Raw genomic sequence first — 16,940 nt, 5'->3', positions numbered from 1 at the left:
GAGGCCACGCCCCTTACATTCGACCTCCTCTCCAGAGCCGGCACCTCAGCTCCAGGTTACAGCCCCGCCCACTCACCGCCCAGAAAGAGCTCAATTCACAGGGCATCACCGCGTTCCAGCCAATAACTGGGGCCCATCCGTAACCCCGCCCACAAAATGGAGACCCGCGCAGTTACCTCATGTACCCCCTCCGGATGAAATAACCCCTCCCCCCCGCAGAAGCCACGCATCCTAACGGCATAGCCCCACCCCGCCCTGCCTCTAGCCCCGCCTCAGCAGCGGCGCCGGGTTCCATAAGCGGCGCAGGGACAAGCCGCCCGGCCGGTCTATGGCTGTGGCACATGCGCAGAGGGAGCATTCCCCATTCCGCCCCCTCTGTCACGTCACAGTTGGTGCCGGTACCGCCGCCGCCGTAGACCCAGGAGTAGCGGGGCTGGCCCGGGCTCTCCCTCCCCCCTCTTCCCTCTGCTCGGCCGGCACCCGCCCGCCGTCCCCCGGGCAAGGAGTCTCCTAGTCCTTCTCAGGGCCCTTCTCCCCCCCCACGGACCCCGTCCCCCATGGAGCTGCCGCCCACCCTGCACCCGGTGAAGCTCTATGTCTACGACCTGTCCAAGGGCATGGCCCGGCGCCTCAGCCCCCTCATGCTGGGTAAGGGGGCTGGCCCGGGGGCAGGGTCGGTGGGGTCGGGACGGGGGGCCTGCGAGGCCGTGGGATGGGGCCGGGCCGTTGCGAGGAGGATTGTCCTGGGTCCTGCCCCCGGTGGCCCTTTGGTGTCCCCCCCCACCCCAGTTTGCCGCTCTGGAGGCCAGTCGCTCCTGGGAGTCGGACGCTGGGACGGCTTCCCAAGCTGCAAAGTAACGTGTGTCCCGCCAGAGCGCTGGCACCTGCAGAGCCCCCCAGCACACACAGACACACACACACACACACTGACACTGCTCCCCGAGGGGACAAAGGCTCGCTCGCAGAAATTGCGCCGTGGTGGAGTGGAGCTGTGGCCCTTTATCTAAAAGAAAAGAGATTTTCAGGGCAGCAAGGATACGTTTTCCCGTTTGACACGATAGGGTAGGGTTCACAGATCAGTGCAACCCTGCTGATGAAATCACATTAGGGTGGGACTCACCCAGTTTTGAAATGTGCTAGAATATATACGTGTTTCAAGCAGTTTATACATATCTGTGGTAGCAGTCCTGAATCCTAATGTGGGCAGTGTTCCAGTGTCAAGTGCTACACTGTATGACACTGGTGCATCTAAAGAGATCATCTTGGTAAGAGAATTGATAGTGATATGCATAAACTATGGTAACCCAATTGGTATGATACATGGCCTAGTCTACACCACAGACAGTCCAGGGTGTATGGCCTTATCATGAGTCAGAGTACAGCATTAACAATTAGTTAGGGCCTGCACCTCCTTTACTCATGAAGTTCACCCATTGAGATCCTGGAAGTGTATGAATTTATTACCACTTTACAGATTTTTCACAAGAGATATTATAATCTTTCTGCCCAGGATCTCAATGGGTGAACTTTATGAGTAAAGGAGGTGCAGGCCCTAACTAATTGTTAATGCTGTACTCTGACTCATGATAAGGCCATACACCCTGGACTGTCTGTGGTGTAGACTAGGCCATGTATCATACCAATTGGGTTACAATAGTTTATGCATATCACTATCAATTCTCTTACCAAGAACTTGTCCTTAGTCATCAAACTATTGGTCAGTTGACATTGAGGAATTGTCTCTCTCCTGTATGGTTTCTGAAGTGTGAAGTGGCCTTGTCGGAAGAGGAGGACCTGTAAATGTCTCTTACAGAGTCTACCCCATGTCAGGCTAACAATGTATATCAGCCTTCCTAGCCACTTCAGTATCTGAATAGATGGCCCTATGGACTGTGTGAACTGCTGGCAGTAACTTCATCTGCCTGTCCTGAGAGAAAGATGTTGTCCTTTCCAACATCTTTTAAAAGTGAAAATGAAAGCCTGAATTATACTCCACATGAAGGTCCATATATGCTAACAGTGAGTTTGAGAAGAAAACATTCCTGTTGAGACCCTAAGTGATCAATTCTGTGTATGACAGATAGACAGAAACAGCAGCTTTGAGAGGAGTGCATTTCACTATCCCACCCCATGCTGGATAATTTCAAAATAATTATAGATACTTATTTCTCCCTTCAGACTCTTTTCCATTGTACTGGCAAGGATGTAACTTTCTCTTGTAATGGTTTTAGTGACTACGTTTTATCTTGGGCTGGAGGGGAAAGCCTGGTTTACACACACATTTGCAATTATTTAACTAAATGTGAGAAAGTTTAGCTAAATCAACCTTAGCCATGCTTCTTCTGGAATAAGTGTCCACCCACAGGCTTGTACTGAAAACTAAACTGATGTTCATTCACATCTTTTGTTATTACAATGCAAATTCATATGCAGACCAAGCCAAAGCATTCTAGCTCTGGTATGACATAAGATGCCAGTCTTAGTATTTTGCTGCTTTATAAGTTCCTGCATGAAACACTTAGCACTTATTCTTTATTTACTTTTTTTCTGAATGGTAATAAGTATGCTATGATTTTTATTATACCAATAATTGCAAAATAATGTGTTTGAAAAGCAGTACACAGGTCTAAGTTTGTAGGAGTCTGCAGAAAGAAAGAGAAAATTACAAATTGGATCAGAGTCCACAGTTGTGTGGGAAATACTGATTGCTAGTGATAGTTAATAACCAGCTGAGATTGGGCAAGTTGTCATGAGTTCTGGGAATAATGCCCACTAGGCTTGTTTAGTCACAGTGACAAGGAAACTTCAGAATATTTGGGATCATATGAATTTGGTGATTGGATTGTCCCAAAGATAGATCTTGGATTTTATTCTTTGAGTGATAGTAAATCTCTAGTGTGGGCTCCCCATTGCCAAAACTGACCTTAGTGGTTTTCCACAGATCCCCTCAAAGTAGGCAGATGGGAAAAGTACCTTCTTTCTCGAAATACATCCAATCCCCTTTTTAAGTGGCCACAAAAGCGGTTTGTCACTACTCCATAGATGGACTTTATATGAGGATATCATGCAGCCAATAGCTTTTATTCCTTTGGAGCCCAGAGCAGTTCAGCTGTGAGACTCTTAAGCTTCATGGAATACAAAAATTAGACAGGGAAATAACGTATTAGATGATTTAGTTCTAAACCCTCGTCATCCCTAGCCAGTCCAGGATTACTCCTAATAGTATCTTCTTCTTTGTTAGAGCTAAACTGGATAAAGCAATGTGACTCTTTCTTTGGTGGGATAATTCCTCATAATGCCACCTTCTTAAAATACAAATGCATTTAAAATAAAGATTGGAAAGGAAGGTGACAAATATAGAACCAAAAGGTTCTTAAGGTGTTTTAGAGGAGGGGAAGAATGGAATGAGATGTGTATCAAAGGGAAGCAGATTCCACATCATAGGACCCACCACAGCAAAGGCATTATTGCCTGGCAATTTCAGATAGGCTAGAGGAATCCTGAAGTAGTAATGGGTATTGTGTTAATATGTGTCAGTACAAAGCTCAAGGATTAGTCCTCTCATCCCTCAAATACTTGTAGAAAGTTCTGTAAGGTAACTTTATAATGATCATCACCACAGTAGCTGAATGCTGAACTTGGACAATTCTAGATTTCCATAGCATTGTTGAAACAGATATTATAGTGACTTAATTATGTCCTTTGGCCACATATAGTTTTCCTTCCATCCCCCTAATCCATTTTCTGGTGTTACTCTTCCCTGAATTTCCTTCCAGTGTACCAGACATCTTTCTGATATTGAGGTATGCACTGTTGAACACTGTAGTCTCTACTGCATTTAGGGACTGTCAGCTTCCTTGTCTGTGACGTCATATGTGCAAGCCAAAACTATAATGCCATTTATCTGACTTGCTCTACCCTTTGGGATGTGCTTTGACTAATTTAGCATGTCCAACTAAACTGGCTTTAAAACAGTAAAATAGTATTCACCAATGGGAAAGCAGTGAAAGTTCCATTCTTAGAATGTTTGGTTTTATTCTTCCAGGAGGGGGTGGGGGCAAATGAGAACTGGAAGCTGAGCTGTTCTAACACCCTGATTGTGGACAAGCTACCCTAATATTAAGAGAGATCCATGGTGAGGATTAATGTACTGCCACTTCAGTGCTGGCACAAGTTTTTCAGGGTGATATGCAAATGAAATGTTCAGGGCCTTTTCTAACTTGCTCCCCTCATGTACCTGAGCCAATGGCACTGACTCATGGGTCAGATGTGTGTAAGTGGGATCCCTGTGTGAGTGGAACCCTAGACTGCAGTGTAAGGCAAAAGCTGCCACTGTGAGAATCAGTCAATCAATTAAGAATACATTAGTTAGAACAGTTCTTGATGGAATATTCAGCCAGCACTACCATCCTTCCCACTCCACTAGCCCGTAAAGACTCTGAGAGCAGGGGATAATTGTTACTTGAGTTATCTCCTGCCTTTTTCCTTCTATGCGCGATCCAGCTCCTCATGATTTAAATAAGAGGACAGGATGGTTCCAGAGCAAGACTGAATCAGCTTTGTCCCAAAGCATTTGCTAAAGAGGATTGCTTGAAAATTAAACCGTCTACGCTTTCCCCCATACACCCTATCTCCGCACACTCCAAGCCACCTTTGGGAATGAGGGACTGAGACTCAGATGCAGACTCCTCTTCACTCCCTCCGTTGGCATTGTGCTGCAGTTTCACTAAGTAGGGCAATATTCTTTCAGAAATGAGGTGGCATCCTAAGTGACTATAACACGCTAAATTTGATAGCACCTTATTTCCCTGCTACCCAGCTGACGGAATAGGTGTTGCTCTCACTTTTGTGCCAGTATAGGCACCAGTTTTGCATCCCAGTCAGGGTATTTGGTATCCTGAGTAGTAGCTGTCTCCTTATATAATCCGTGCATCACTAGTACACTGTTCTTGGATTTGATTAATCCAAATCCATCTACAAACTCCACTTTTATTTGGGGTTAAAAACCTGCACATGCCATACGCTCCATCCCCTAACCCTCAAGATTAATAAATTAACTGTACCAACAAGATAGATGATTCACAGCCATCTAATCTTCCCAGTACGTGGCCTTCTGGATAAACCCAGGCATGGGAGTAATCTGGTTTGATTGGATTCTAAAATTATACAGGCTCAGTTTCTAGTCTAAAAGTGACCTTGTATCCTAACTATGAACCTGTGTCCTTTAGTCACAGAACAAGTAAATAAAGTCTAGTAATTCTTCAAATTCCCACAATTAATTTGAGGGCAGTGGAATTGTTTCCCATGAGCTTTAACCTATTTTCTTGCCCCCATAAATAGTGTTTAGGTTGGCAAGATAGCTATTTGAAACAGAAACCTTTTTAAAAAATAAAGTATCCAAAAAAACCCTTATGTAGGCTCCCAAATCACTTAGGTGCTGATTCAGCACAGTATATAAATATGTGATTAATGGGACTACTTGCATGCTTAAAGATATGCATATGCTTAACTATCTTGATGAATCAAGGCTTAAAGGCTATCAAATAGCTTACTCCTAAATTTTAGTAAATTTTGTAAAAAGCAACTTAAAATGTCTTGATCTTAATTTTGTTATTCCCCTGTAGCATTGGGAATCCAAACACAACTTCTCTTTACTAATAAATTATAATCAGTAAGTGGAACTATCCAGTAGAGCTTCACTGTCTATGACGAATGAAGTACAAAATCTAACTACAGAAATAGTGAAGAGACCTTGATTTTAAAAACATTTCCAATTTAGGAATCTTAATCATTGGCACAAGTAAAGGAATGCTTTAAAACACAGTTTATCTTGACATCTTCTCTGTTTAATAGAATATGTTTTTAGAGAGAATTACCATAGAAAATCACATTTTAGAAAACTAGTTCCTTCCTCTTTCCAACCTGCTGCCAGAATTCTGTCTCTATAAACTAGCTGCTGAAGTTTATTTTATCTGTACTGCTTAGACAGAGTCATCACCTATTGCCAGAGAAAACACTGAGTTCTGAACTATGTTCTTGACATGATGAGTGAAGGAGGAAGCTATTTTCACATTTAGTTTCCAGATGTAAATTATTGTAACTTTTTAATCTACTCCAATCCTGTTTTAAAAATGCCCTATAGGTTATCTTTGAAAGGGAGACACTATTGGGTTCTCTTTCAAATAAATTATTATTTATATTCTAATAGTGCATATAGGGATCCAGTTATGTTAGGTGATGTACAAATACATAAGAATAGACACTGTATGTATAATTCTCCATTGTCCATTCTCCAATTCCTCTTCCACTGATCAAGTCACTTTCCATGTATTGGTTTTTAGTCACTTTCTAATTAGTTTAGTGTCATGAGGCAGATTTCCATGTTTCTAAATGAGCTGAAACCAAAGTGGCTTTTTTTGTTTCATCTTCTGAATTCAGTGATCTTCGCAACAAGTCTTTAACTGTTGCTGCTGGCCGAAGTCACAAAACTGGATAAGGTGGTAAATTTAAAAACAACAACTCAGATTTGGTAGGTTATAATTTTAAAACCTATTTAAATTTCAGCCCCATACTTTATTTTTAAGAAGAGATACTGAGAATGAGCTACAGAGCCTTCACTTGTAGGTCACCAGTTCCAATCTAGCCCTTTATCAGTAGTGACTGAAAAGGAAATTCATTATTATATGATGGCTCTATAATGGACTATGTGAAATTAGTATGAAACTAGTACACTTGGTACTGACTGAGCATCTTTGTTGGTGAGCTTAGAGGCCAAGGACTTACTGAGCCACTGAAATGGTGTTCTCGTCTTCTCCCTAGAAGTGGGCCCATTCAAGGTTAGGAGGATGTATGTTGGCAGAAAAGTCTGGCACTGCCAATTCCTCATGCAAGTAAACAGAGAAATTAAGTCACCAGTGCAGACAGTGTGGCACCATTCACTAGCGCTACAGTTCATTACTAAATGAAAAAAAGCTATTTTTCCTGATCCTTTAGAACAATGGCTCTCAACCTCTCCAGACTACTGTACCCCTTTCAGGAGTCTCATTTGTCTTGCAGAGTTTCACCTCACTTGAACTACTTGTTTACAAAACCAGACATAAAAGTGTCACAGCACACTATTACTGAAAAATTGTTTACTTTCCCATTTTTACCATATAATTATAAAATAAATCAATTGGAATATAAATCTTGTACTCACATTTCTATGTATAGTATATCGAGCAGTATAAACAGGTCGTTGTCTGTTTAAAATTTTTAAATTTTACTTTTACTGATCTTGCTAGTGCTTGTTATGTAGCCTGTTATAAAACATGGCAAATATCTAGATGAGTTGATGTACCCCCTGGAAGACCTGTGCGTATCCCCAGGGGTACACGTAGCCCGTGTTGAGAACCACTGCTTTAGAAAGATGCAACTTTGGCATTAAGGTTGCAGCTTGGGTTTAAGGCAGGATGTGGTAATAGGTGAAGATGCATAGGTGAGTGACAGCAAGTAGACTGAACTGTGTAAAGGAAGTTGCCGATGACTCTCTCCTTCTCTCTACATACAGGAAAACAGCTGGATGGGATCTGGTAAGTGACTAGATTTAACTTGCATAATGTGTATTAGACATTAGATAGCATTTCCAATATAGCATGTTCTTAGAGTTACTAGAAGAAAGATTGATTGCATTGAATTAGGCACTGTGCAAATCTCCTTTCAGTTCTTGTCAATAGATCTTCATACCAACAATAATTATTATTACATATTTTATTGCAGTAGCACCCCAAATGTACTAGTCATTTTTCAAACATAGGATACTGTCTGTGTCCAAAACAACTTAGCTTCTGATTGCAGACATGACTTAACATGAGAGCACCAACAGCAGGTGAAAATAGGAGGATTGCTGACAAAGGTTACAAAAATAACACCACATGGTTACTTAGTAGCTATATGCATATTTTGTTAGGAAATATGTTCTCCAATAGATAAAGCACCATCATGCCCAACTTGCCAAAGTCTCCATCCAGGATTACGGACCCCTTGACCAATGTCTTCCATCCTCCCTCACCAATCAACCACCCTGTCATCCCTCATCCAACTATCCCACTCACTGTCCAACTCTTTTCCAGTCCCCATATCCAGCCACCCTCTGTCCATATGGTGACCCTGGGTAATTCATGCCCCAAACTTTCCCAAATTTCTAACTGCCTGTGAGAGAAGTTTTGTCCTTCACTACATATGGCTGGAGAAGGGAAGCTATTGGGTTTCTTCTCCCACCTTTTCTGGTGTCTTGGATACCCATGGTGGTCCTGACTGAGCCATTCGCTCCCACCTGCAGTATAGCATGAGGCTTGATAACCAATGTGACCATTTTTCTTCTGGGTAGTGTACCAGCAGACATTATTCCTACTCATAGAAGGGTCTCAATCTTTTCTTGCCTCTTACTAAGTTATTTGCCTCAGTAATATCTTAGGCAACATGTACTACAGTTCTAGCCTTTCATCCACTCATATGAGTGGTTTATAAGCTGTCTTAAACATTTCCTCCTCTTCTTTCATATGGCTTCCTTTTCATGTCTCCTTGCTCTCCCTCAACAGGCACACCTCCATAATTGTCCATAAGGATGAGTTCTTCTATGGCAGTGGTGGGATTTCCAGCTGTGCACCTGTGAGTTCAGCCTTCTTGGGACTTTTTCCTAGCTCTACTCTTTTCTCTTCCCATATGGTTTCTTGATGATGATTAATTTCTCTTATCAGGAGTGCCCTGTGTTTGCCCTTTAGGAAAAGTGTACAAGTGTATTTAGTCTTAAGAGATTGCATGATGCAGCCAGGTGAGGTGCTAAGGGTCATGATGGCTGGTCAACTGGGGAAAAGGGAACCTGCACAATGGGTTTGGTCCCAACCACAAGTTAGAACATCAGCGAGGGTTCAAAACAAACTATGGGGTTTCCTGTGCTCAGCATTCTGAGAAGGAAGAAGCTTCCTGTAGCTCAGCCACCCCTTGGCTGCCTTGGTTGGCTGTAAATCAGAGGTGGGCAAACTACAGGCCACATCCAGCCCACAGGACAGTCCTGCCCGGCCCTTGAGCTCCCAGCCGGGGAGGCTCACCCCCGGCCCCTCCCCTGCTGTCTCCCCTCCCCCACCGCCTCAGCTTGCTGTGCTGCCAGCGCTCTGAGCGATGGGGCTGCAAGCTCCCGCTGGGAAGCACGGCTGTGAGAGCCGCCGGTCTGCTCTGGTGTTCTAGACTGTGCGGCGACGTGGCTGGCTCTAGCCGGGCGGCACGGCTGCCAGTCCTGGTGCTTTGAGCGGCATGGTAAGGGGGCAGGGAGCAGAGGGGTTGGATAAGGGGCAGCGGGTCCCAGGGGGCAGTCAAGGGACAGGGAGCAGGAGGCGGTTGGATAGGCATGGGAGTCCAGGGGGCCTGTCAGGGGGCGGGGGTATGGATAGGGGTCAGGGCAGACAAGGAGCACGGGGGGCTGGATAGGGGGTGGGGTCACGATGGGGCGGTTAGGGGCGGGGGGTTCCCAGGAGTGGGTAGTCAGGGGACAAGGAGCGGGGGGGAGGGTTGGATGGGTCGGTGGTTCTAAGGGGGTGGGAAGGGGCGGGGGCCAGGCTGTTTGGGGAGGCACAGCCTTCCCTACCCAACTCTCCATACAGTTTCAGAACCCCGATGGGGCCCTCACGCCAAAAAGTTTGCCCACCCCTGCTCTAAATGGAGGATTTTTATACTTAGACCTTGGTGATTCATGGTATTTAAAATGCACACACACTGACTACCTTGATATCCTCTCCAGTTCTTGGGGTGGTCTTAGCCCAAAGTTCACCCTCCGAAAGCACCTTAAAACACAGGTCTGCCACACAGTTCTGGAACAGCATGGAGAACACAGCAGCAAGTTGCAGAATAAGCCACATGAAGTGTCTTGTACCTCTTGTTCTCTAACTGGGGAGAGCTGGGGACAGAATAGTTTGCTCTGAATCTGATACTGTAAGCCCCTTTCCCTGCTCCTGGGCAAACCATGTTAGTTTGTTTATGTCAGCAGCATTCTGGACTGCAGGAATCCCCACCCCTTGGAGTGCTCCATCAGAATCCATTCAGCATCTTCTTTTGCTTGTGCATTTCACAGGGAGGGACATTGCTTGGGCCCCCAGACTCAGTTGTAGACCTGGGGAGCACGGAAGTTACAGAAGAAATTTTCCTGGAATACTTGTCCTCGCTGGGAGAATCCATGTTCCGGTGAGTTATGGCTTTTATTTGATTTTTTAACATATTTGCCAAAAAAAGAAAATTGGGGTGGGGGTCCCAGGGCCTGTCTCACTAACACAAAGTTTCATCTGCCTAGTATGCTGTTTAGTATCATCCAGATAATAAGTAATAATGGGGCTAGAGCTGGCACAGGATCAACTGCAAGCTACGTAACACTTGGGCAGACCCAGGCCTTGATCAAGGGCGGAAAAGCATTCTGTCAGGATGCCTGCAACACTGGATCTTGAGCTTTGGATTTGACAGCAAACAGGGTTTTGCCTGGTCTGTATTGGATGAGAGACCTTCATGGAAGACCGAAGTGATGGAGGAAATGGTGTTCGTTCAACAGGGGCACTTTACCATGAGAGCCAGTACTGAAACACTGTGCTAGAGCTTCTTGCAAATACAGACTAACACGGCTGTTACTCTGAAACCTGTGCTAAAGCTGCCCTCTTTCAGATGATATGTAAAACCAAGCTTCTGACTTCCTGTGTTCATTAGAAAGCCCTGGGCACTTCTTACCAAAGTAATTAACAATAATACTTAGTGTCCTTGTGAAATTCCAACCTCAGCAATTACTTGGATCTACTTTTTCTTCTGTAATTTCAAGTGAACAAGTTGGTCCTCGTTTCTCCTTCAAAAGGCTGTTGAGTAGTGTCAGTAGTACAGAATGGTTGCCATGTTCCACCCCCAACTCAGCTGAGTTTTGGAGAGAGAATGGACTTGTGTGGTATCTAAATCGTGTTAGGGCCCATTAGGATGAAGGGTGCTGATGTAATTGATTATTGCTTTGAGTTCCTTTTCTTGTGGTATTTATTGCTGACTCTCACTTTTCTGTGTTTGAACTCCTCTCCTGGGCACAGAGGAGAGTCTTATAACCTCTTTGAACATAACTGCAACACCTTTAGTAACGAAGTGGCGCAGTTCCTGACAGGAAGAAAGATACCTTCCTACATCACTGACCTTCCGTCCGAAGTCCTTTCCACGTGAGTACAATCTTCTCTGCTTCTATCTGTAGGATGTTGCTTCATGCTGATGCCTGGATGTTTGCTGCCACATCTGATAAGCCCTAGGTGGGGACTGGTACCTGTTGTACCTCGTGAGATCAGGGAGAGGATGCCGCTTCATTTATTTGGGCCTTTATGTGCAATGACAGTCTCCACACCATGACTGGCCCTGTCATGATGTGGGAAGGGTGAAAGATTCTTTTCTTCTACCATCAATGAACGTAAACTAAATGCTTCCCTATAGCTTTTTTTAATCACGTGACCAGATGTATATAAGAGGTTAGAGAGCCGTATAAAAGCCAGTGGCTAAGGTTACTAATACCTCTTTGAAATTAAAATAAGCAATGTCTACATCTCAGGGCAGGATGTGGGCATCGCTAAAGAGTCACCTTTCCTGCCCTGGAGGGCCATCATTGTGTTGAGGCTTGCCATGTTGCCTTATGGGGGTAAAGCTTTAAAGTTGCTTTTAAGATACTTAAAAGCAGGGACTGGATGGGAGGAGAGGATGCAGAAGGGAGGAAATAAGTGAAAGTTCTAGAACATCCCTTCTCATCACAACTGAGATTTGTAGATCTCACTTCCTCAGATTCTAGCTCAGCCTCCTTCGGTATGCACTTTCAGTTGAGTCAATAAGGAGAGCTGCACCATCCAGTTCTCCTCTTATCACAAACAGCACTGTACCTGACTATGACACACAAGGTCAGTTGGTAGAAAAGTTTCTCCTATACCAGGCTGTAAGCTCAAGCTAAGCAAAGTCAGATGCAGTGTATACTTGAATAGGAGACCTTCAAGGAAAACTCAGATGCTGCAGGATTCAGTAGGGATTATTCAGTGAATACTGATCCAGCGTTGCACAGAAGTGCCAGAGGTTGTTCTGCTGTCAGAGATGCCACCTTTCAGAAGAGATATTAAACTAAGGTTTGGACACTTGTGACCATTAGCGATCTCATAGCCCTTTTCCCAGGGTTACTGATGATAGTCACTATGTTTCTGGCCACGTTTGAATTTAGCTCAAATTTGACATTCTGCCTCCCTAACTTTCTCTTAGGAGTTTCAGTTGGATAGCTACTACTCCACTATTTAATGATGTTTGACACTTAATGGAAAACTGCTTTGCAAAATTATATTCTGATCACTTCAGGTAACTAGATAAATTACTAAAAGTTAGTATCAGACAGGGTACTGCTATCTTGACACTACTTTGTTAGGATTCAAGGAACTGGCTCATGAAAACCAATGTTTGAACAAACATTTAAAGTTGCTGCTGTAGCAAGTTTTATTTAACCGGTTAAATTAAACCATATAAAGCAACTCACTGAAGAGCAGGACTTTACTAAGTTGCCTTTATAAAGGCCACCTCATTCTATTTCAGAGGTGGCTGTATTTCAAGGGTGCATGAGAAATCCTTGTATATATGTAGCATGATCACTTTGAGATCTATAAATATCCCTTTTTCTTTTCTTTTTTAATTTCATTGCCACCTCAGACCCTTTGGACAAGCTTTGAGGCCTCTCCTGGACTCCATCCAGATACAGCCACCTGGTGGGAATACCTTCCGCAGACATAATGGACAGAGCTAACACGAGTGGATGGATGTGCCCAGCCTCACCAGGCTTTTCCTTTTTAAACACACAAATCTACCAGATTTCTATTTTATAATTTCACATCAGCATTGTCTTCAAGGAAATGACAAGATGTTTTTTCAGATTTCCCAGGGAGATGACTTATTGGGTTGCATGTAGGACAATGCTACCAAAAAGATTGCCATAATTTCCAATAGCATTATTCTAACTTGTTAAGGCTGTCTTGTCTGTGTACACTGACACTTTCTAAATAGCCCCCATGCTGGAGATGTGGAATTCATTCTATGGAGACTAGAGAGCCCATTACTCAATTTGGGGTACCCAAGGGGAGGCACTGGGTTAAGAGTCCTAGCAATCCCTTGCCAGACTTGCATCTTTTTTCTTTTTCACTGCCCATATTACGGGATATTTGCTGCAGTCTGTAACAGAAGGATACAGTGAGTTTTGTAATACTGCAGTGGGTCCCCCAATATTAAAACCTTCTCACTATTCCATTAATGTTGTGTTGTTTGCTCAAGTGGAGAAGTTAACCTAACCTAGTCAGAACATTCACAGTGGGATACTTACAGGGGAAAGGTGTCCTAGCTCAATAAAACCTGCTAGCCTCTCAGTGTTACAGACTTCAGTGACATTAGGGATGAGTTGGATGTTGGCTGCAGCAGAGTGTCACTACCAGCCTCATAATGCTAGATCCAAGAATTAAGGGATGGAGGATAGGACATCTCCAAAAGATCAGTATCCCTTTCAGTCAGGAAAATAAGGGTCAAGTAAAAGCAAAATTAAGTAAAACTTTTCCTTCTCCCTGTAGCAAGCAAGCTCATAGGCCCCTGTGCAGAACCCTTGGAAACTTACTCCCTTTGTATGGGGCCTGTTCTTGCTCTGCTGAGCCAGTGTTGCATGCACAGTGAGGAAAGAATAGCATGGCAGCTGCACATTAATCTAAGGTTTGCAAACAGTCTGCTGCATCTGTCTGCAGTCACAACATAAGCACTAAGGTCCCAGCCTTCTTCAACACCATAATCCTTTCCATGGAAGTTGAGTGTGATGTCACAGATGAGTCTGATTAAATGTGTGAAGAAAACAGCGGGTCAGCATTGTAGGAGCTCCTATCTGGTTTCCATGTAAATTTCCCCAAATTAAAGAAGAAGAGGGACGAGCAAGAGAAAAGCAGAACAGCCTCTAAATAGAATTTCTCCACCTTTCCATGGGGCATCAGGGACACTTCAAGGGATACATGTGCCTATCATTGGAAGTGGGTAAGGCTGAACAACAGGCAAAGGGTTGGGTCAGAACTGCATCCTCCCCTGATTTAAGATTACTGAGTCCTCTCCATTTAACTCTCTTGTGGGTAGGAGATTAGGGAAAGGAAAGAAGGGGTACTTTGTGCTATCTTTCCTTCAAGTATAGATATCCTCCCCCCACTGATTCTCCAACAACTGTATTTAGGAGAGACAATGCAAGAAAGATAGTCACGGGACACTGGAAACTTTCCCTATGGTCACTAGTGTTGCTGATACTCTCTAATGGGGAGTACTTGGCCCAGATCCTGCCAACAGGAACACCTTGTGTGTACAGAACCCTTTGCCCAGTGTCTTGTTGTGCAAAGAACTGCTCCAAGCTTAGTCCAGACCTGCCTCAACTTCTAATCACACAGGTGCACAGGACACTTCCTAGGATCCTAAAGCTGTTGTGTCCTTGCTCTCTTAGGCTTCTACCCTTGATAATAGTTCCAAAAGGATATCCTTTGGAGAGCAATTTCTGTTGCACTTATTCAGTAACAACAATAAGTGGTGCACACTGTTTGGGAGGAAGAGGAGGATTTTAGTTTGCTGTTGCCCTGCATGTTGTGTAGTCCTTTACACAAGTACATAGTGGGTATAAAATGTGTTATCAAGTCAGACTGATAAAGTGTATATAACTACGCAAGGTGCAGGGCAATGGTCAATGCAACCCAGAATGTGTTTCATTGTGTCATCTTCTCCCTGTAACATAACAGTTCTTTTCCTCAGCCCTTCATTGTGATGAATCTGGACTCCATTTGGGATAGAATATGACCAGTGGGAGCAGATGCCCTTTAGAAACAGCTCCTGGTTTGCATAAACATTGCCAGAACCCAGAAAATGCATAGTCTGCAGAAACTGTTCTAAAGTGAGTGGTTTTCAGGGCCCTTCTTTCCCTGCTCCTCCAGAAGCACCAACAAACAGGTCTTTGCATTCCTCTGCTTTCCTATCCTCTACATGTCTTCCTGTCCTTCCTCATCTCCTGTTGTATAAATGGAGACCAGCATACACCCTAGCAATGTATCCCACTAATTAGGCCTGAGCCTGGATCTTACTTGACTGCCCAGCAAACTTCTGGACCTTTTACATCTTTTCTGGGAGGGAAGAGAGAAGGGGAACAGATTCACCTTGTGTATTTTGGAATCTGCTATCCCTCCACCCATTAATCCCAGTACATCTAGTGCTGCTACTTTTTAAAAAAAGTTACTGGACAAAATTTTACTGAGCAGCGGCTTCTGTTAGCAGTCACCGTGGCACAGTCCCACTGTAGGGGGGAACCCAGAAAGGGGCCTGAGTTCAACACTAACACTGGGATCCTTGATAAACGAATTACATAAAAGGGGGCCCCCTCTGCCCCAACCAATTAACATGGTTGTGTAGTGAGCCCACCCGATGCTCTGTAGGCTTATTAGTAGCCCACTCCCTCAGATGGGTTATGTATAAATTGCAGATACATATACCCAGCATTCCACCCACCCACACTTATTTATAGGTATATAAGATGAAATGAGAAATAAATATGTAAATGTATGTAAGTAAAGCACTTCCAGTGAGTTGACTAACAAAGGGGCAGGGAAACTGAACCTTTTCTCTTGGAAGAGAGCAGAACCCCTTTGCCCCAACTCTTGTTTTCTGTCTTGTATTTCTGGGGTTCTCCTCAGTGCTGCTGAACAATGCCTGGACATAGGGGATGCATTTTTACATTAAAATAATGTCATCTGTAGGCAGAAAGTGGTGTTTGGTTTATTCTGTTTTTTTTCCCTATTGCAATAAACAGAACTATAGTATGTTGTTCTGTGTTACTTCGTGTGTCGACACAGCTCCTGAACACAAGCAAGTGACTAGAGCCCCATCAGGGCCTATCTGTCAATACCAAGATGTGGGCTGGGAAACTGCCCCAGCAGCTCATGCCATTTGGTGATATTGAAGGGAGTACTAGCTGCCTCACTCTGGTAGAGCTGGTCACAAGCAGCATCAAGTCTGGGGACAGTGGTTCCATGCACACCCTGCTCCTGCATCAGGTCTACTTTCCTTGATGCTTGACAGAGCTCTGAAGAGCCTGTCAGTGCTGCGGAACAATGGCTGGATGGAGGGGGGGTGCTATTCGGCCCTCACTTGAGTAAGATGCCTTCATAACATTGAATGGATGGGGAAGAATAGAACCTCCTAATCTTTGCTGCTAGAGGAGGTAAACTGAGTTAAAAGACAGAGGAAGAGGGGCTGGGCAGCGAGGGAGCCTAGGCTGGAACCTCCCTGAACCCACTCTAGTTATCTTCCATTCAAAATGTTGAGATATCAGCCAAGTATTTTGTTTTTTTTAAATAACAGGGAGGCCCAATGCCTGGCTTTCCTTGCAGAAGCAGAGGAGAGATTGCATAGAATACCCACCTCATCCTAACACATTCATTGCTTTATAGGAATCCCTGTGCTCCCATCAACACGGCTCTGGGGAAAAAGGAAAAATTCCTTCTCAATTTTAGTTAGTGATCAGTTCAGCCCTCCGAATGCAGGCAAGTTATCATGCTTCAGCTTCTCTCCACATAAATTCAGAGCACATTAATGACAGAGTAATTATGTCCACCTCTCCCACTTAATGCTAAGAAGCTGGGTTCTGCTGATATTTTAAAGGGCAAAGAATTTCAAACAGTGGTCAGAGTCAGGATTGCAGTTGCATCGGTGGCTACGTAGTTACCAAATGTAGATTCATGCCTGGGAAAGCTGGTCTTAGACGTTAGCTATCAGCAGTGGCCTCAGGCAGAGCGGACACCTATTCCAAAGGGGGAATTCCAGCAGATAGTCCCGGCTGATTATTACAGTGCACTGATTTTTATGCCAGCAGCAGCTGC

General features: G+C 44.2%; 1 protein-coding gene across 1 annotated transcript; it reads left to right on the top strand.

The window, feature by feature from the left end:
• Nucleotides 1–273: 273 nt before the first annotated feature.
• On the top strand, nucleotides 274–15,885 carry DESI1 (desumoylating isopeptidase 1). Its single transcript, XM_073327207.1, has 6 exons — nucleotides 274–648; nucleotides 7,550–7,571; nucleotides 8,580–8,649; nucleotides 10,106–10,215; nucleotides 11,088–11,210; nucleotides 12,718–15,885. Exons 1-6 carry the CDS (start codon nucleotides 558–560, stop codon nucleotides 12,809–12,811), a joined length of 510 nt encoding a protein of 169 aa, XP_073183308.1. The 5' UTR covers nucleotides 274–557; the 3' UTR covers nucleotides 12,812–15,885.
• Nucleotides 15,886–16,940: the final 1,055 nt, after the last annotated feature.

Source organism: Lepidochelys kempii, chromosome 1 (genome assembly GCF_965140265.1).
Source record: "Lepidochelys kempii isolate rLepKem1 chromosome 1, rLepKem1.hap2, whole genome shotgun sequence".
In the NCBI taxonomy this organism is placed as follows: Eukaryota; Metazoa; Chordata; order Testudines; family Cheloniidae; genus Lepidochelys; species Lepidochelys kempii.
The sequence above is the reverse complement of the archived record's forward strand: the minus strand, read 5'-3'. Positions and strand labels throughout refer to the sequence as shown.